This window comes from Ambystoma mexicanum, chromosome 10 (assembly GCF_040938575.1).
Source record: "Ambystoma mexicanum isolate Mex_15411 chromosome 10, UKY_AmexF1_1, whole genome shotgun sequence".
NCBI lineage: Eukaryota > Metazoa > Chordata > Amphibia > Caudata > Ambystomatidae > Ambystoma > Ambystoma mexicanum.
The window spans coordinates 333,758,418-333,780,228 of NC_090932.1; the positions used below are offsets into that span (position 1 = coordinate 333,758,418).

General features: G+C 48.9%; 1 protein-coding gene across 3 annotated transcripts in view; it reads left to right on the top strand.

Annotated features, from left to right (window-relative positions):
- The window catches only part of NSD3 (nuclear receptor binding SET domain protein 3), a 2,619,674-nt gene that overhangs the window by 2,397,501 nt on the left and 200,362 nt on the right, over positions 1-21,811 (top strand). For all 3 annotated transcript variants that reach the window (XM_069617934.1, XM_069617935.1, XM_069617936.1), the window contains one exon: positions 21,123-21,264. In XM_069617934.1, coding sequence (XP_069474035.1) covers positions 21,123-21,264 — 142 coding nt within the window. The remainder of the gene's footprint in view (positions 1-21,122; positions 21,265-21,811) is intronic.

Below are 21,811 nucleotides of genomic sequence, written 5' to 3' on the forward strand. Positions count from 1 at the left end.
TGTGAGGCTGCATCTGCTAGGTGCCGGAGGAGTGCAGATTCAGCAGCTGGAGTTGGGCCCGATAGGAGCTTAGAGGCGAGCCTGGGGGGTCCCCTTGCGAGACCCTGGTGTTGGGGAGGACTGCAGAGGAGCGGAGTCTTGGCGGTCAACCGATTAGCCCCAGCGGGCTGCCGGTGGGGTGTCAGTAAAGTGTTGGAGAAAGCATCAGAATCTGGGAGGAGGTGGGGGACAAGCGCGCTGCTCTTAGTGGCAGCAAGTTGGGGCCTAGAGGGTCAGGCCCCCACACACGGGTACGCCTGGCAGCGCTGAGAAGGAGCAGGGAGTCAAATCGGCCACCCCATCCCCAAGATCTGGACAGCTGTTCCCCGAAGGAGTCATGTGGCCAGGTGCCATGACGGCCTGAGCTGCAACCGCCACACCTTGAACTGATATAGGCTGCTGGGCTAACTCCTTTTTTTTGGTGGGACAAGATAGCATGTGTCATGGAGCGTGGGGCAACTAGTGACATGTGGTGCTAAGGGCGGTTGGGGGATGGGGCCGCGCCCATGCCAGGGGGCTTCCTCCTGGACTTGTGGTGTTGGCCCATACCTCTGGAGGTATAACGGGCCTCACAGGCTTGAGATCTGTCAGCTGTCATGATGCCTACCCCCGGGCATCCGGACCCAGCCCAGCAGCCTCAGGAGCAGGCATCCAGACATTTATTGAGACCCCAGCAGCCCCGGCTGGGGGCTATCTGGGTTCAGTCCTGGCGCCTTAGGCACCAGGCTCATAGGCGCCAGGCTCATAGACATTACTTACCTCCTACAGACCATGCTGCAAATGAATCAAAGCACACGTGAGGCCTGGATGGGACTATTTTATTACAGGGACTATTTTTTACTCGGGTGTGGTTCTGGGGAACTTCTTGCCTGGGACTACTTTGCAGGCTATTTAAACCATGCCCGAACAGAAGCCCATGCTTCGTGTTATTCCGCTCACCGTGCCTGCAGCATCCAGTCCTCTGCCACGCCTGCCTCGAACCTGGACACGGTCCTAGAAGAAAGAGAAATCAGAACAAGAACTTACCTTTTAATTTTCGTCTGTTCCCGAATTCGCCGCACTTCAGAATTGGACAAGACATGTCGGAAATAAAAGCATTGTATCGCTAGCAGGCGCACCGAGCCATACTTACCGGTCTACATCTCCACGGTTCAGCGCTGAAGCCATCATTTTATCACTGCATTCGTGGAACCTGCAAGGGACAAACAGAACAGGGTGAGCCGGGTGCTAACAAAGACAATCAAAGCAACCATATTATACTCACCAGAGTTACCACTCCCCTGGGCATCTTTCATCGGCGTTCCACCTCTTAAATGCTGCACCTGTGGGAGGAAAGAACACTTGTTACAGACATTTACTTCGCTTTTACCGGACAACGCTGGGTAATACAGACTCTTACCCACGCCCAACCTGCAGCACTTCAGGTGAACTCTTCTTGGATTAAGCTGCAATACAAAGGGATAAAAACGAGTCAATAATAGACAATTGAACTCTATAGACATTATACTTAAGGCTCCTTGCCATTTACCACAGAGTCCAACACATCTGGAGCTCACCCAAGATCTTCAAACCAGTGAAGCAATTGGGATTCTACGCGCCCCTGCGCTCGGTGCAGGATGGAGAGCTCATCATTACAAACAATAAGGTGAGACAACAAAAGGGGAATATCGGGGTGCTTAGAGGGAACGAATTAAACAAGTGTTTCCATCCACTGGGTGGCTAATTCCCCTCCTCCTGCTTTTAGGAAACTACGTTTACGAATCAAGCAGATCAAGCTAGGAAGGCCGGTCCAGTTAGTTGTTTCTGCACTACGAATAACGCTGGTGGAGACCTTAGCAGTCCAGTTCCGATCGATGCCAACGTGGGAATCAGGTGAGCGTTACATCAGCACCCTGAGGAGTGAACAATGGCCTTTCAGGTCTGGGCCTGATGCGTACTGTCCAAGTCTCTGTGGTGGGTGCTCGGGGAGCAAACTTGCTGATGCGCATGTAGAAGGACAGCAGCCTCTGTAGTGTGCTGGACCGGTGGCAGCTTTGACAACACTCTGCTGTGGACTGTATGCACCAGACTGGGTGGCCACACCTGATGCTATGTTCTCCTGCTAGATCCTTATATAACAGTCTGCAATTATTTGCCTATGTTTACGGTCTGTTTGGCAGCCTGATGTGCGAATGGAGTGCAGGGCTGGGTCAGTACTGGTGACTGGCTTGGCAACGTGACATACTGGGGGCCCGGAGGTGAAGGCCAAAGGCGGTAAGAAGCAGGGCTGCCTGCAATTTGCAGCAAAAGAAGGGTTGGCGCTGGGCAGGGGCACAATGGCAACCCCAGGGCTGTCTTGCAGAGAAGTAGGGATGCCCCAGGTCGTGGTCCGGGACTTCTGCTTACCCACCGTCAGAACTGAGCCTAGTACTGGCAGAGATGAAGTGCCGCGTTGCCTCCATGAACACCAAACTGGACGGAATGGAATACAAAATGGACCACATGCAAGAAAGGATAGAGAAGGAGAGTAGCCGCATCCGCGCGAGGCGGAACACAGGGTGGAAGTCCTGGAGGATACAAGTAATGAGGTCTCTCAGGCTATTCGAGGCTTGCAAGAGATGAGGGAGATCTGGGACAAAGCCGAAGACCTGGAGGCAAGATCCAGGCATAATAACATCAGAGTTGTCAGGTTTCTGGATTTGTTACCGGTGCTGAACATGGAGGTGTTTATGGAAACTTTTATCAGGGAGGTACTTAAAGATCCGCCAGTGACTGCCCATTTCCTGGTAGAGTGGGCTCATTGGCTCTCAACTCAGAAACCCAGACTGGGGCAGAACCCCCACCCAGTAATAGCCTGACTGCTTAGCGATTGAGACAGAAACATTATTCTGCGTAGGGCTCTTGAACTAGGTGAGCTGCAATACACGGACGCTAGAGTCTCTCTTTACCAGAATTTTACGCCATCAGTTCAGAAGGCCTGACTGCCCTTTTTGGCTGCCAAGAGGCCGTCTAGAGAGTGTGGAATGCAGTATGCGATGTAATATCTGTCTAAGTTACGGGTGATCCATGACAACAAGAACTCATATGCCAGGAGACAAGAATTACACTACTCTTGTCAGTGTTCCATTCTTTTATTCCGTTAATCAAACTATATAAAAATATTCTATGTCAAAACCTGAGTACTCGAACAATTCCATTATTGTGTACCATGGTTTTGTAAAACTGTAATACATCCAACCAGAATTACCTAAAAACATATACAAATGCCCACTGTTTCAGACAACTCAGAAGTGCTACCACAAATGCGCAAGTAAACACTGTGGCATTTCTTCATACACATTCACACATAAAGTGCTAAATATCAAACAATGATTTAATACATCCCATTTATATTAAAAACCATTCTATAACGTTAATACAAAATGCAGCCTGCCCAACATGTTTCGTTCCTTCTTGGCATGAGAATTAATTTCTGAAGCTTCTTCAGGGGCTAATTTGTCTGCAAACATTAAGGTGCTTGCCAATCATATATGTCTACATATTCTCTATTGTGCGTTTCTTAAAATTCTACAGTTCCATTTTGCTTGTTATTACAGGTTGACGTAAATCAGCGTATTTGACATGAACTCTCCGAGACTTGTGTCTTTTATTACTTTACTTTTGATATTTAAGTTTATCCACTTGTAATTAAACCAAACACATATCTTGTGTTACTGCGTCTTATATAGGTGTCTTGTATATCTGTCGTTACCGCTATAACGCTTCAAGATAATTACTCCCGCACACATAGCCGAGTCTGTGTGCAGGGGACTGGATGTATTCCCTGGACCTCAAGGATGGGTACCTGCATGTACCCATCTATCAACCACATCAGAAGTTTCTGCGGTTCATGATTATGTCGTACCACTTTTAGTACAAGGTGCTGCCCTTCGGCCTGAACTCGGCCCCTTGTATCTTCACAAAGTTCATGAACGCAGTGGCGGGCCTTCTCTGCTTGGAGTGCCCTCATCTATACCCTTATTTGGACAACTGGCTGCTGAGGGCAGGGTCACCCGAAGGGGTGTTGTGCTCCTGCCATAGATTGGAGGATATGATTCATCAGCTGGGGTTTTCCCTCAACTAGAGGAAATCCGTTATGCCCATCTCGGGGAACTGGTCTTCCTGGGGGTGCATTGGAACACCACCGTTCAGCGGGTGTTCCCCCATGCCCGAGAGACTTATGTCCCTCTGCAAGGTGGTGGGACACTTTCTGGCCAACTCAACCGGCATCCTGCGTGCTCACTGTAGAGCACGCTCTCCTCAAGATGAGGACACGTCTCAGTGTGAGCGCCCTTCACCGGACCGGAGCCTACCCTGGTGGCTACGACTGACTCCTCCCTCTCGGATTGGGGGAGCTACTCTGGAGGGCTATGCGATTTCATGGCACATGGTCTGTGACAGACGCCCTCTTGCATATCAATCTGCTTCAACTCGGGGCAGTGGGCCTGGCCCTCAAGACGCTTTTGCCTCTCATCAGGGATAGGTCTGTTTTGTTCAGGACGGACAATTCTACATTGTTTTACCTGAAAAAGCATGGTGTCAACCGCTCCCCATACCTCTGCATGGAGGCGGTTTCGATATGGTAATGGGATTTGGATTTCGACAGTCCACCTCCTGGAGGACAGCAATGCAGAAGTGGACCAGTTGAGTCGCTTGGTGTTCAACACCTATGAGTGGAAGTTGCACAACAACTCCTTGTTGCCCCAGTTCCAACATTTTTGGGTTTGCAGAACTGAATTTGTTCGCATCTCCCGGAATGCCAGGTGCCTCATTTTGCTTCATGGTCAGGTCAGGGTCGGGGGTCACTGAGAGACGCCTTCCATATCTGTTAGCACGGCCGCAGGTGTTATGCGTTCCTGCCCACCCCTCTGCTCCAACGGACCCTCTGCAAGTTCTTGGCCTCTGTGGGTTGTTGCCTCAACCTGGTTGCCCCCCACTGGCCTTCGAGACCCTGGTTTTTGGGTCTGCTGTAGTTCTCTCAGGGTCCCGTTCATCATCCAATTTCCAGCAGGGGGTTCCTGAAGGAGCAGGGCAGGGCAGTGGAACATCAGACCAGCCAAGCTGCCGCTGGCGGCCTCGCCAGCTGAGGCTTCAACATGATCAAATTTTGCAGCTGACAGCTGGGACTTCATTCAACATGCCAGAAGGCCCTCGCTGCAGTACCAGTATACAAGCAAAAGGACTAGGTTCTGCCATTGGGCTGGTGGCAAGGGTCTGGACCCTGTCCTCTGGATGGCGTATTGGCTTTTTCAGCCCAAGTGGCTCGTCCTGTGTTTTCATTGGCCAACCCAGTGGTTAAGGCCCACCTTAAGGGGTTGTCTAGGCTTATTCATCTGGTGCATAGGACGCACCCTGTCTGGGACCTCAATGTGGTTCTTGCATCTTTGCAGTGAAAGCCTTTCGAGCCGAAAGCCTCTGTGGACATCCGTTTGGTGAACTAAAGACAGTTTTACTGGTGGCTCTCAACCCTGCGCGCAGGGTTAGAGAGCTGCAGGTGTCGTCTTTGTGCAAGCCCTTCACCATGTTTCACAACGACAAGGTCATCTTGCGCACTCGCTCACATTTCTTGCCCAAGGTGGTCTCTCCATTTCATCTAAATCAATAGATCTGCCTGCCGGTGTTCTTCCCGAACCCGCAGTCGGAGGCAGAGAGGGCCTGGACCTCAAGAGGGTCCTCCAGTTGTATCTCTCTCAGACAAAATCCTTCAGGAAATCTGAGGCAATATTCAGGACATTTGGGGGCTCCTTCCCCGGCTCTCAGGCTTCCAAGGATTCCATCAACCGTTGGATGGTTCAGGTCATTTTGGAGGCATATACAGCCATGGGAAAACCTGTTCCTGCGTTCAGAGCCAATGCCACGGCCATTGCGTTCCGGGGACCTGCTTCGTGGGATGTCATTAGCAAGGCAGATATTTGGGTCATTCCATCGACCTTCTGTAAGCACTACTCACTGACCGCACCTCCATGCGCGATACAGAGTTTGGTCAGGTGGTTCTGAAGAACCATTTTGCTTTGTCCTAGATATGAGGCAGGCTATCACATCTATACCCTATATTCTTGTTTGGTGAAATCACCCACAAGAATGGAGGGAAGGGACGTATGTGTAATTAAAGATGGTCGCATTCTAGTCGCTACAGTGAGTAACTTTAATTTATTTGTTGAAGACCAAGAAGGAGCCATATGCTCGTCCCTAAATACTGTCTTTCTTCTTTTTTTCACATTATTTGTTTTGTACTTGATGGGACTCCGATTGAGGGAGATGCCATGCTACCTCTTGGTGGCTGTTATGCTACTTGCGGGCACCACTGCTTTAAACTATACCATCCCAACCATACAGTTCCCTTTTCTTCAAATATTAAAATGGCTGCAAGTACAGATATTGTAAACCACTGATCACCAAGACCACTTGTAATCCTTACCAGTGAGTACAATAACCTTTTTGGTGGTAAACCCTAGTCATAGTAAGAAACTAGAGAAAATAAGTGATGTGTAATTTCTCAAGCAAAGTTGGTTCCATAAATCTTCCAAAACACTTGCTGCATTTTAAACTTTTACTTTGGGGCAGGGATTACAGGTTATAAACAGACACAGTATATCAAATATTCATCCCTTTAGTTTCACATTCAGAACAGGAGATGCAACTAGCCTGATGGCATATACCATATTAAGTTTGTAGTGCTTGTTCATGTTCTTAAGGTTTCAGGGGTATTTTATGACTATGACCCATTACTACTAAATGAGACGAGGTAAATTCCCTGGCCTTGTCAAGAGGGGACAAAAACCCTTGTCATCCGGGCTTGGTTCGCCTACCAGGGAGATATCCTGAGCCGCTTTTGGCAGAGAAAGCTCAGTGGGGGAGCGCAGCGCAGCAACACCATCCCTATGGGGTGGGCCAAGAATCTCAATTTGCAATGTCATTCTGTTGGTTTGCCAATTAATTTGCCGCTTGTTTAGCGGAGCTGGCGATTTAAGTTACCCTGTCCAGGCTTGGACTGGCCGATAGGGCAAAAGGCCCATGGCCGAACCAAAAATGCTGGTGTGGCCCAGTTTTTTTGGTCAAAGTGGGCCACTTCTTTTGCCAGTGTAGGCCAGTTTGATGAGTTACTTAACTATGCAGCTAATAGTGTTGACCAGTGTTGCTGATTACTATTCTTTAAGATGCACAATTTGCATCACATTTGATTAAAAAACTCTCCCTTGGGTACTATTCAAACAGTGTCAGCTAAGGAATGAATAGCCATTTACAACTGTGGGCCAGTTTTCATTGGTGCACAAGGCACTTTTATGGCCCAGTGCGACCCTGACCCCGTCCAAAAAAAACAAAGCTCACCCTGCATTCTTACCCTTGCCCTCACTCTCCCCCACTGTCCCTTTGTTCACAACAAGTTCAAGGGGGTTAATTGAGAGTGCAGCAGTAATTATCTCTTACACTCTTAAAAGTGCCCAAAACCTCTGTGTGGGAATGTTAGACAGGAAATGTTTTCTTTTTCATTTAATTGAAAATCAGCCGTAATCAGAATGATACTTTAATTTAGTTAACTATATTCTGTTTTGCAAGGTGGGGTCATTATCTGGTCAGGTTAGTGTGTCCAAAGCTCATTGGGCCTTATTACAAGTTGTGCTGTATACTGTTGGTAAATTTGCTGGAATACTGCCCAATGGAATTACTGTTACCGCCACTTGGTCAAGCAGAATTTCTGCCGTTTTACAAGTGATGGTGGCAGAGTTAATAATTTTTTGAGAGTCCATTGGACTCTATGGGGCATTTTCAGTAGAAAAACCGTTGGAGGAATTACTGTCCTGATTTTGCTGATTTTAGGCAGAAAGTGGGAGTATTTACATCCAGCATGATGCTGGAAGTAAATCCCCCCCCCCACTCCAGGGCCATACTCATAGTATAGCAGAGTGCGAAGTAATTCCATTACTGACAATTTTTTCCTGCACCACCATACTCGTAATGAGCCCCTATATCTAAACTGTATTTAATTGGGAAGGTACATCATATTGACGAGCACAAGCAAACACTTTTTTTCAATATGTACCATTATCTTACAGCCACATGCTTTTGATGGAAAATCTAGTTCTGTCCCCTGCTGGTTACATATATCTGTGCACCTGGTACTAATGCTCTTTCACTACCCAGCAACTGCGAAGTTGTGTCACCTGATAACTCAGTTATTACGACCAAACATGCACCAGCACCTAGCCTCACTGCTATGTGGAACATCCCCCACCATAACCATACTTAGCTACCGCTACTGGCAACAACCTTCATCTAGCCTTTATTAACGCCCGCTCTGTACCTGCACATGCACTAGACATCCACAACCTCGTCACCAAAAATAACCTAGATGCCTTAGCCATCACTGAAACCTGGCTAACACAGCTTTTGGCCCTATATTAGCGCTCACCCTCACTATCGGCTATACCATATACAGGAGCGACAGAGCCAATTCTCGAGCAGGTGGCATGGCCTTTATTGCCAAGGACCACCACACCATTAGACTATCACCAGCCATGCCCATAAGTAACTGCGACACCCTGTCCCTTAAATGGACCACCTCTTCCACCAACACTATCTCAATACTCCTAATTACTTCGACGTCCCGTCCCCTTTCTGCCATACTGCATGGGCGTCCCTAGCTCGGGACGGGAGACAGAACCTTTTCCACCAGAAAAAACCTTCTTCTCTTTTAAATTTAGAGGCACGCAGGGGTGCGGCCCTGGGAGCCTGCGCTCCGCTGACTCTGCCCACCGGCGATGTTAGGGAGAATTCTCATTCTATGGCTAATTTCCCTTACCTAGTGAGTACCTCAGCAGCTTTGCTGGATTTCTGGAGTTTATTTTTTCCATCTAGTAAGAGTGCGCGCTTTTCCTCCACTCTTACCTGTGTTTTGCCATGTGTATTTCAACTGTTTTCGTGATTGTGGACTTTGAAGGACACCACTTCAGTAGCCCCACTCTCTGTGTCTTACACAGCACCTTCAGTGCAGTGACACAGGGTTGTCTCTTAGACTTCCCACCGACTCCATTTTCTGGGGCTGACTATTGTCTCCCAGAAAAGGGTAAAGTTGGCATTAACTTTACATAGTCACTTTAACCACAGATCCAGTACACCCGATTTTATATGGAGTATTGGAAAGGGTTAATTCTTAGCCCTTTTTATCTGTGCCTCTTGGAGCATTGTTTCGCTCCCTTAACATTAAGACTTGGCTGGTGGCAGTGGTATCTACCCTAATTTTCCTAACGCGTAACGTTTTAGGCTATTTTAGTAGCCTCGAACTTTAAACCCGCTAATCCAAATACTTTTTATTTCGGCTACGGTTGGGTTTAATCGCCATTTCTTTTTGTTAACATCCTTATTGGATCTTTCTTTGCGCGGCAAACCTGGTTTGCCTCCTTTGTTTGCCGACCTTTGGCGGGCTTCTCACCAGAAGCCCTCCTTTGGCGTCTGGGTGTCTAGGTGGGCTGAATGTGCGGGAGGGGTGTAGTCACCCCCTGCACAGGGTCTCCTTGGAGACCCAAGTCGCACTTTGTGTTGATTGGTTGAGGTGGTTGTCCGGGCTGGACAACCCCCCTGCGTAGTGATTGACAGCCAAGCTGTGTTAATGGGGGATTTTGGCATAAAAGGCAGGACTCTTGGGCTAGAAGGCAGAGTCGCCACTGGAACTGCAAAGAACCGAAGAGAAGCAGAGAAGAAGACGGCTGCTGCAACCCCGAGTCCCGGTGCAGCCCTGCTGCAGTCCTGAGCTATCTACCCTTCAACGACAAGAGAAGATCCAGTCCGGAGTCTTCTTCCCTTGAGCCTGGTGGGATCAGCCAGCTCATCTTTTCTTCAGTGAGAGAATCCTCTCCTGGGTCGAAATGACTGCTGTGCTGTAGTGGTCCGGATAGCCATCAGAAGAGCCCTCTCCTGATTTAAAGGAGTGCACCTTTTATTCATTGTTGTCTTTTTCGCTGCTGCTGGCCTCATCCCTGGGTAGTGCAGATCGCTCCAGACGTGCTTCTTGTCCTCACGACTGAAGCCGCAGGATACGTGAGTCTGCAGGAACTACCAGGACAATTGCCGTGGCACCAGCTTTTCTCCAACGGAAGAAGGTACTGTGCACATTTGGTCGTTCTCTCCGACTGACCATCCGGAATCAGGGTGAACCCTTTTCCTCCACGAAGATTTGTTCTTTCTTCCTTCCCTCTTATAACTTTTCCTTCCATCTGACAATATCTAAGTACTCTTGGCATCTCGAACTGTTCAACGTGTGATCCTTGGCAACTGAGCATCTGCTCCATTGACACTGGCGCAGGCCTATTGACTTTATCTGTATCTTTGAATGAGTCCTCCGATTCCCTTGCCTTGACAAAAGTATTGCCTGTGATTTTATCCACTTTTCCCTTGTTTAAAATTCTAAATTACAAAGTGTGTTTTAACTTCGTGAGCATTTCTATTCACGGGTACGCGTTAGTATCGCAACACCGGTCTGTCAAATCCTAATGTGCTTGCCTTGAATTTGCTGGAACAAGTGGAATTGGTTGTGTGTGGTGTATTTTACACGTGGTTTCAAATTTATAGAAGTGAAGTGTTTTGCAAATAGATGGTTTAAAATAAATGTACTTATATTTTTTACTTGAAACCTTCAGTCAGCGTTTCCCTGAGTCACAGTAATTGTGGTCCTTTGTGTAATCTCTACTACTGCTCATTTACTCTTGAGATAAGTCTGGCTGATCCGCTACTGCTACCACTTTAACAGTGTAGTACAGGCTTGTACCAAAGGTGAACTTGTTTTGCCACTTGAAGTCTTAATTGTGTGTAGTGGTCCCTAAGGGCACTGCACAGGATTCTGCCTAATGGGCGCCACTCCTCAGTCCCCTTTTCCGTGTCGATGGGAATGGAATGATTTCACCAGCACTCCTGGGTTTGACTTCGGCCTTGTAATACCATGCGCTCTTCCCCAGATACTTTCTTCTGTCTGTTGTCTTCTGCCTTTTTTTGTCAATCAGGTACTTGGTCCTCTGGTGCCACGCTCCTCCCTGGCGCATGTCAACATCAGCGGGCTTCAGCAGGTGTGCAGCCCGCAAAGGGCTCTTCCCTACGTCCAACCCCCGCGCTCTTTGCCTCCGCTGCATTGGCCCCGAACACGGCTGGGAGGGTTTTACCACGTGCAACGCGCTTACACCGCACACTCTGAAGAAATGTTTAGCTCGGTGGAGGGAGCTCTTTGAGAAGTCTCCTCCAGAGGACTTGAAGGACTTAGTCAGACACAAGTCAAGGCCCAAGTTAGGGCTGCTTTTTTCGATCACACCCTGCAAGGGCGACTCCTTGCCAAGGAAATGCCTGAGCTGGAGGAACTTTTCAGGTTCTCGCACCAGAACTGGTACCAAGGCTATTTCAGCTACCAGCCGAGGGGTCATTAGATCCTTCCGGGGACAGTGCTGAGGGAGCGCAAGGGTCTTTTACCAGGTGTACACCCGAGGGCCGATGTCCGATGGGGCACCTGTACGCAGCACTACCAGCGATGCTGCCGAGGGCAACACACCTACCAGGCCCTGCCCTGAGGTGCAGGGTAAGTCTCCTGCTCCACAGACAAGAGTCCTGGAGGAGGCTGGGCCCAGCGAGCCAAGCACCACGACTTTGGCACGTGGCACGCATCTCGACAAGATGACCACCGCTCCCTACAAAATGGCCGCTCATCCGATACCGCCCCTTGGTGCGGAGCAGGTGGGAGAACGAGTTTCAAGGTGATACTGGTGTCAACCAGGTACGTGGCCTACAGCTTATCCATCAGCATCGCGTGGCAGATTTACCCCTCAACTGGCAAGACGGAGCACGCACCAGCCCCAGCAGCCATCTGCTACCCTGTTAATACCACCTGCCACCCCACGGGCATGTGAGGATAGGTTATTGAAAAGTTCCTCACACTCATGATATCTCCTCAGATGGGGGCCATCCTTCGGGATGTGATCAGGGACATGCTCCCTCCGCCTATAGTCATTCTTCTTATGGCTCCAGCGCTGCAGGCCCCCATGCAGCCCCTGCTGTCCTTGCTGGCTCCTTCATTTTCAGCTCCCCTGCCTCCCACAGTTCAGGCGGTTCCGCACCAGCCTCCACAGCAGCCACCGGCTCCGGTTCCTACACCGCAGCCCTCGGCGCCCGGCACTCCTCTACCCACTCCGGACCAACCGGACACCCTGGTGGACACTGACGAGGACGTGGACCACAACACGCCGTCTTCCAAGGCCTTCCTTGAACGGCTCGCAGGTTTGGCAGAGTATTTGGGGCTTCCTCAATTGAAGTCGAACAACCAGAGGCAGGGATCCTGGCCGAGATCCTCGCTCCACGCCCGCGGCTAGAATAGGGATCCCGATGCAGAAGGATGTTGTCGCCTTGGCCAAAAAGGGATGGCTTAAACCTTGTTCGGCCCAACATGTCAATCAGTGCCTCGACGCCAAGTATAGGCAATTGGACGGGGTCCATTGTTGCTTTTGGCATACCCTCAACCGCACTCTTCAGTGATTGCTGAAGCGTCACTCTACTCCAAGCCTGAGTCGTCCTCGGCTACCTCGTCCTCTGCGCTTATGGGCAACGAGGAGAAGATCTTTATTACAGTGCCTCACTGCATCTTCGTCAATCAAATGCAAATACCATGCTGGCAGCCGTTAACCAGAGGTGTTGGCGGGAAATAGCTGACTTCCTTCCAGAACTTCTGGTGCAGAGTCAGGCACGTTTCAAGGCGGGGTTGGCAGAGGCCAAACTGGTGGCGCAGGACAGCATGGAGTCCACCGTGGCCCACATTGACACCTCAGGCTGTGCCATCTGCATCACCACGGTCATGAGAAGGACTACCTGGCTACGGGCTACCAAATTCAACCCGGACGTTCAGGAACGCATATTGGACCTTCGTTCGAGGGTGGCGACCTTTTTCATTCCACCACCGATGAGGAGCTAGATAAAAAGAAAAACAGTTCCCAAACTGCAAAGTCTTTATCCTCACAGAGGCCAAGCCAAAGGCATACACCCAGTGGCATCAGCGCTCCGATAAGGGACGGGTGTTTGGCTGGTTCCGGGGCTTTCAAGAACGGAGGTCTAGGCAACCTGACGTTCTCCGAGTCAGCACAGGCGCAAACAGAAGATGGGGAGCAGGGGCTTCTTTCAGTCCCCCTCCTCTGCACAGGCCTCTGAGGGAAAGAAGGCATGATGTGCCCCTTCGGGTCTACGTGTCTCTGGTGAGGGGCAGTCTTGCCCATTACGCAGTTTTGGCATCCGTAGTGTCCACGGGTACCATCTACCGATTCCTCCCTCCTCCCCTCCACTCGCACATATTGGGACAGCAAATCAAATTTGTATGCTCGTTAAGAGCCAGGCAGTGGAAGAAGTCCCAGCCTCCCAGCGAGGCTTGAGCTTCTACTCCAGTATTTTCACCATACAAAAGAAGAACCAGGCTGGCCTAACAGTTGTGTTTGACCTCTCCACCCTCAACCGCTCCCTCCCTCTTCAAAAATCCAAGACAGTTACGCCAGCACTCATTGTGGAGACACTGTGCAGGGGAGACTGGATCTGCTCCCTGGATCTACACGTCCTGATTTGGCAGCCTCCTCGCTTCTTTCTACGGTTCAGGATCATGGGTTCCCAATTCCAATACAAGGTTCTACCCTTTGGCCTCAACTCAGCCCCCAGGGTATTTACCAGACTGATGAATGCAGTGGCGGCCTCCTCAGGGCCCAGGGCCACCATGTCTACCCGTACCTGGACGATTGGCTCATCGGGGTGAGATCTCCGAAAGTGGTTCATCACACTGCCTCCGCCCTTATTATCTCACTCCACGAGTAGGGATTTTCTATCAACCTCAAGTCTCAGCTGCAGCCTCCGCAGAGCCTGACCTTTCTGGGCCTTATATGGGACACAAGCTCCGAGAGAGATTTCGCCTCGGAGGACAAGATCATGGCCATCAAGAAGGCTGCAGGTCACTTCCTCAGCTGAGAGGCGACCTCGACCTGGTGGTACCAGCATCTATTGATTATCATGGCAGCAGTCCTACTGGCTGTACCCCGCACGTGACTCAAGATGAGGAGATAACAGCTGCTCTTCGCGGCCTCACGGAATCCAGAGCAGAGCTCCCAAGCAGAGCTTGTCAGCATTCCTCCTCCTCTCCACCCGGACCTCACCTGGTGCTCCAGGGACTGCAACCTGCAGACGGGAAGCCCTTCCGGCAGGCAGCCCCGCAGGTCACCATCACCACAGATTCCTCCCTGGAAGGCTGGGGCACTATGCTGGACAACCATATTGTCCATGCAGTCTGGTCCCTTCAGGAGCAGGAGTTTCATATCGACTGCCTGGAGCTGAAAGCTATCTGGCTCGCCCTCAAAGCTTTCCTTCTGCTCATTGGGGGCAATGTGGTCCTCATACAGACGGACAACTCCACCAGCATGTATTACGTCAACAAGTAGGGTGGCACCAGGTCTGCTCCATTGTGCAGCCTAGCGGTCAGCATGTGGGAATAGGCCCTGGAGAAACAACATCTTCCTGACTGCTATCCACCTCCCGGGGAAGTCCAACCTGGAAGCAGACAGGATCAGCAGACTGGAAGCGGACAATTACGAATGGCAATTGAACAATCAGGTCCTGCTCGGGATCTTCAGCAGATGGGGACATCCTGAGGTGGATCTCGTTGCCACTTGGTCCAACAGGAAGTGCCCGCAGTTTGCGTCCTGGCAGGGGCAAGGCCCCGTCTCTCTGGGCGACGCATTCCAGATACAGTGGAACAGCATGACAACGTACGCATTCCCTTCCACGCCCCTGGTCCACAGGGTGCTCTGCAAGATAAAAGAATCATGTCACTTCAGCATCCTTCTGATAGCTCCGTGGTGGCCGGCGAGACCATGTTTCTTTGGGCTTCTCAGCCTCTTGGACAAGCCACCCATTAACCTGCCAATGAGCCCAGCTCACCTTCTCTCGCAGCAGGGGGGCAGGGTTATCCACCCGCTGCACAGAAGTTCGCCCTCACAGAATGGTTCCTGAGCAGGTCACACTGAAGCATCTGAGCTTGTAACAGGCTAACCTAGACATCATTAGGGTGGTAGGAGCAAGGCTACTAGGAGCCAGTACAAAATTAAATCGATTAGGTTCCGTTACTGGGCGGACTCTAAGGAGATCGACCCCCCCCCCCCCCTTACTTGCACATTGTACAATGTGCTTTCCTTCTCTGCACACCACGCTCACTCAGGGGTGAAAACAGACACATGCCGCACCTACTTGGCAGCCATAGGAGCCTACAGGTACTTGGAGGAGGAGGCCTTCTCCTCCTCCTCCAACCCGGTGGTTAAACGACATCTGGCGGGCCTCACCAGGCTGAACCCGCCCATCAAGAAACCACACGCTGTGTGGGACCTCAATGTAGTGTTGGGCACCCTGGTGCACAAACCTTTCGAACCAATGGCGTCCACGGACATCGGACTGGTCACCATTAAAACGGCTCTGTTGGTGGGTCTTACGTCTGCGCATAGGGTCAGCGAGATCCAGGCACTGGTGGCGTCAGAACCCTACACTACTACATCAAGGAGGCCTATAATGGGCAGCACAAACCACTTCCAACTAACATGCATGCCCACGCTGTCAGAGACAAGGCCACGGCGGTCGCATCCCAGAGACGGGTCCTGTGGCAGGTCATCAGCAGGGCAGCCACCTGGGCCACCCCTTAGGCTTTCTGTAAGCACTACTGTTTGGACGCCGGCTCTAAGTCAGATGCGGCGTTGGGACAGGCGGTTCTAAGGAACTTGTTTTCTTAAGGAGTGTCACCTCTCCACTCTGGGGCTACAATCAGTTGTAATCGCCCATGCAGTATGGAGGAAAGGGGGCGGGACGTAGGAGTAATTAATAATTACTCCCCGTAGTGACTAACTTACTCCTGGTCCATAGTCCCCTTTCCTCCATACGTCCCACCATCCTCCCCTTAATAATACTAGTGTCATTAGGCAATGTTAATATTGTCGACACGTCAATGGGGACTGAGGAGTGGTGCCGGTGGGCGGAGTCAGGCGAGTGCATGCTCCCAGGGCCGCGCACCTCTAAATTTAAAGGGGAAGAACATTTTTTCTGGTGAAAAGGGTTTGGTCTCTCGTCCCTAGCGAGGGACGCCCATGCAGTATGAAGGAAAGGGGACTATGGACTAGGAGTACGTTAGTCAATACGGTGAGTAACAATTTACTACCCACTAGGCCCTGTACTATCCTTTGAAGAAGATGTACTCTTCTTCCTAAGTGGTAATCTCAAGCCCACCTCCTTTTGCCGACCTAAACTTAGCTTACAATGACCCTCTGGATCTACCAGCCACAGCCCTCATCTCCCATGGGCTCTACCAAAGCATCAACAATCCCACCCATAACCAGGGGCAAACTTTTGATTGGTTAGCAGACTTGAACTGTCACTTTACAATTGCAACCATCTCACCCTGCCTGTGGTCTGACCACCACACTGTTACCTTCTCTCTCCCAGCCGGCCCACTGCAGAAACCCTTCATCAACCCCATCCCTTCTACTTTGGCCCACAGTGCACGCAAACTCACAAGGGAAAATCCTCATCCCCTTCCTCAATGTCCTCGACTTGGACAACCTAGAAACCGCAGACACAGTGTTCCTAGCGCAACACTAAGCTTCATCCCTTACTAATGGCAACAACACTATTGCTCCCCTAACAACTAAAAAAACAAAACCTCTTGTACATATCCACGCCTGGTACACTTAAGAGCTCTCCACTCTCAGAATTGAGAAAAGGTTTGCCGAATCGAACTGGAAAAACTCCCCAACCCAGTCAAACAAACGGGCCATCTCCAATCTCGCAAACCAATACAAAAAGGCTATCGTACTGTCTAAGGCCTCCTCCATGAACACTAGGATTGCCAACGCTAACTCTGACTCCAAGGAACTGTTTACCATACTCAACTGGAAACACCCATCCCCAAACTTCCTTAATCAACAAAAACTGACTAGTGTAATTCCATTCAGAGTACTCTAACCAAAATGGACACATTATAATTTAAAATCCATCTAAATAAGCTAGCATCAATCCTCACCCATACTCTCGACAACGGCCCACACGCCTGACGTACCTTTGTTCCCCTTCAAGATCACCATACAGCAAACCACTAGCATCCTTCAAAGTCTAAAGCTATCTGGATGCAAAGGGGAGGTCTGCCCAGCCCCACTAGTTAAAGACTGCGCCCTTGAACTTGTCCTTGCTTCTCCTCCTAGACCTGTCTGCAGCTTTTGATTAACTTGACCACGACATCCCATGTCGCCACCTAACCTCATTGGCTGCCTTCTCCCATGATGCTGCCACTTGGATCTGCTCCTTCCTCGAAAGAAGAATAATGAAGGTCTTCTTTGAGAATTCCTGTGCCGCTCCTTCCACCATCAGTTGCAGTGTTCCTCAGGGATCGTGTGTCTCACCCACACTCTGCAACATCTTTACAAAGCCCCTCTTTGACCTCCTAGGTTCGCTCGGCATAGCCTACACTACTATGCCGACGACACGCAAATTATCCTCCCACTCACAGGGTCATAGCGCACTGTATCTACTGCCCTCAACACCACCTATTCCACTATCCAAGTCTGGATGGCGAACCACAGCCGCTGTCTCAACAATGAAAAGACTGAACTCCTCATCGTCGGCCTGGCAGCTGCCCTAAAACCCCTTGACTTGCAATACTCCAAATTTAGTATCGACGGATCTCTGATACTAGTCTCCCCCTCGTTAAAAACACAGGCATCTACCTCAATGCCAATCTCTCCATGACCCGACAAGTACGCGAAAAATCCTCCGCTGCAGCATATTCAACCAAATTGCTCAATGCAGCTAGGCCCTTCCTCTCCAGGGACAATTGCCTAACTATCTCCCGGGCCGTGATTGGCTTGAGTACTGCAATGTACTCTTCGCAGGCACATCTACCCACAACCTAAAAAGACTCCAAACTATCCAAAACAATGCATTATGCACAGCCCTCAACATCCCACACTCTGAACACATCTATGCTGCCTGCAGAACCGACCACTGGCTAGCCGTCAAGGACCAGATTCTCTTCAAGATTCTATTACCCACAAGTGCATCTCTAATACAGCCCCTCCGTACCTAGTACACAATATTGACAAAGTACAATCCACTAGGCCCACCAGAGCCCTACACTCCCGCAAGTTAAGCCAAACCAAATTCAAACGCACCAAAGCAGGAGGGTCTAGTTTTCCAGTGCTGGCTGCCAAATACTGGAACTCACTCCCACCTGCCCTCAGAGCCGAAGAATCCTACTGGATCTTCCACAAAATCCTAAAAACATGGTTATTCTCATAAACCCAAGTCCCCCCCTGCAGCCTATAGCCAGCACGGTCTAAGATACAGTTATTGCCTCAGCCCAATCCATACACTCGCCACTGTCAGAAATGTATTACCATGTATGTAACTGTATCCTCTCCATCTTTGCCTATGTCCTAACCTATGACCTCACAACTGTCTAAATATTCTAAAATGCTGTCGTCTTTACCTGTGCCTTGCCCATCCTGGGTCCATGTAACGGGGAAAAGCGCCTTGATGCCCACGGGGTTTGTGTACACTCTACAAATGTCAAAATAAAATAAATAAATGAACCCATGAATTGATTTCAAACTTCTTGTCGTTCTCTCTTATTTGTAACTTTGTTGCCCATTGCTTTGTCTACTACATAGCTGTCCACTCTGCTTAGTCTCTAGCTTTGTCCTCTCACGTAATGAATACACCCAGCTCTATATGTTTACGCAAAGCAGCGATTAATAGTTCTGTTCAGTTTGTACATCTACAGACCTACTGCAACATCATATAATATATATATTCTCCAGATCTTTGTTTGCTCTTCTACTATGACTGGTATATAATTGCACCTGGGGGAGAGACACTGGCCAATCGGGAGTCGGGCAAGGCAGATGGAATCCTCCAGTAACTGCCCATGTTATGTGCTGACCTCTGTGCTCCTGCCCCGGCTCTCATTGTGTGGCTTGTGCCCCGGGCTGAGTCTCCCCATTGTCACCCCACTGAAATACCTCACCCAATGACCCTCTCGCTCTCTAACTTTCCTGCGCACCTTCCGGCCTGCCTCGAGGTCCTTAAATATATATTTCTGTTGGCAGATATACTCGTTTGTATTTTGTTTTTACAGGAAGTAAGACTGCATGAATCTTGAAAAGACTGCTTCCCTTAAAAAAGAAAGAAAATGGTTCAGCAACCTGGATTGCGACTCACACTGCTAATGGCAATGAATACCGCTTTCAGGGCTGGTAGGCTGGTAATGCTGTGCTCGGGTCTACGTCACTTGGCTCTGCCTGCCCCCAAAGCGTATGTATTACTATATTGAAATCCGTAAACCTGAATGATGGGCTGGGGCCATCTTGCCCAGCTGGAGTTCCCAATTAAGTTGCCTGCTGGAATAGACCCTTTTTATCATATTAATTTTACATTTTTTCTTTCTCCTTTCATGAAGCTAAACTTTACATGTTCCAGAGACACGTCTCACTAGTGTCTCATTCTAGAAGTAGGATAAAATGCTGTATTGTTAATTTATGTCTTGTGTACGAAATACTTCTGGCAATATTAATAACAATTGTTCAAAATTGCTAATTAAATAAGTTTGCTTCTTGGTCAAGAACATTTTAATTAGCAATATCTGCTCATCCATTTTTTTAAACTAATGTATGCCTTTGTGCGGTGCTGCCAAGTAATAGTGGTAAGCAGGCACAGCTGTCACCAAGTACCCTAGATAACCTGGGGTCACAAACCCTCACAACTATGCGATTTATCTTAGGCTCGCCAAAGACAAGGTCCCCCTAACACGAACTAGGACTTTGAACTTCTCAGGCCACATTGCTATTCCACAAAGAGCCCGCACGGAGGATGTGAGTGGGACTTACCCCTCTACTTGCGCCTTTGCTTCCTTCAACCCTTCCCAGGGCGGTTAAGACAGGGCCAGATTGGCCTGGGACAGAGAACCATTCCAGAGAGGGGCAGTGAGGCTAAACGGAGACCACAGGAAGCAAAACATTTGTTTAAGGTGGGTTAAAGGAGGAGGAGGTGGAATACCAGGAGACCAGCAGGAGGGAGGAAGGAGCAGCAAAGAGTGGAGGTAATTCATGGGTAAGGTAAGGTATTGGCTAGTGAGTGAAAATGGTAATGCATTGTGATTGTGTGGGAAATTTTGGAAAGTGTGGTTAGGAAAAGGACAGTAGGGAGTGAGTGTGAACTGAGTGAAAGATGGGTGCCTGCGTTATAGATGGGTGGAGTAGCAGATGGGTGGAGTAGCAGTGTCGGAGGAGATGTGTGGAGGGGAGGAGCAGTAGTTTGGAGTGAAGAGCAGTGCTTTCAAACGGGAATGGCCAATACATCCCTCAACTGTTTTTGAGCGTTGGAGTGATTTTTGAGCTATCTGTGACAACAAGCTGATTTTCACAGGAATCCATATGGCATGAGGGTGCTGGCTTGGCTATTAGCGGTAACCATAAATGTATCAGGTGCCCTACTCCATTTTATATAGGGCCATTTTGGCAGTTGAATATGTGGTAGTCGGGTGTGGTGTTTCAGGTTACATATCGTTATTATAAACATAAAATAAACTAATCGATCAAAGTTTAAAGTAACAATAGTTTCCACATGGTTACTTCCTTGACAACTTTGAATAACCAAGACATAATGTCTTCATAAGTTTGGTGGAAGGATGCAAGAAATGTTATAGTGCAGTGGCTTTTACGTTTGCATTGCCTTTTTAAATGGGCTGTTATCTGTGCCCTTCGGGGAAAACAATACTATGGAAGGTATATGGGGCTTGCAAACCATGTTCTCAATCAAGGCTCTTTTTAAAGCCAAACAGTAATTCATTTACTGGGACAGAAATTAACTCCACAGCACACAACTAAATATTTTAATGTCTGTATATTGATTCAAATGTGCCCATTGAGGAATTGCTAACCGCTTTTCTGATCTTTTTTGTGAGTGTTAACAATTTAGTGCAATTCTCTATTTTTTCCCCCTCCTTAATTTAGTCATTTACTTTTTTTTTTTTAAAGGACCGGATCATTGATGCTGGCCCGAAGGGGAATTATTCTCGTTTCATGAACCACAGTTGTAATCCTAATTGTGAAACACAGAAGTGGACTGTAAACGGTGATGTCAGAGTAGGGCTGTTTGCTCTGCGTGATATAGAGCAAGGTAAGACACCTGGCTTAAGCCACCCCCACTAACTGTATTTTCTTTCTTTCTGTACTCCAATTGGGAGAAATTGTTGTTCTTACCCAGTTGGTGGTCTTCCTGCATTCCAGTAATGTTGGTCAAGGCAGTTTCTGTGTTTGTTATTGGCACAATGAGAAAAGATAAAAAGAAGGGAGAGACAAAAAATGTATAATCAAAGTAGGAACCCAGGCAGTAAATCGATGCAATTGAAGTTCCTAAACTGAAGCAATACCAAAAAATACAATTTGATAAACTTGATACATGAACTAGTCAATCAAAAACGCTAAATGAAACAACATGGGGGAAAACACTAGCCAAATACATATATTTTTTAGATAATTTGATATTTTGAAGAATTTGTGTGAGACAAGATGTGGACACAGCAGGTAAAATAGTGAACTTAACATATATGTACAGACGGGAAGCAAAACAATGACCATTTACTACAGTTAACATAGGTGGAGCTCAATGCATAGATACTTGTAAATGAACAAAATGAAACAAAAGTAATTGACTAGACACCCAA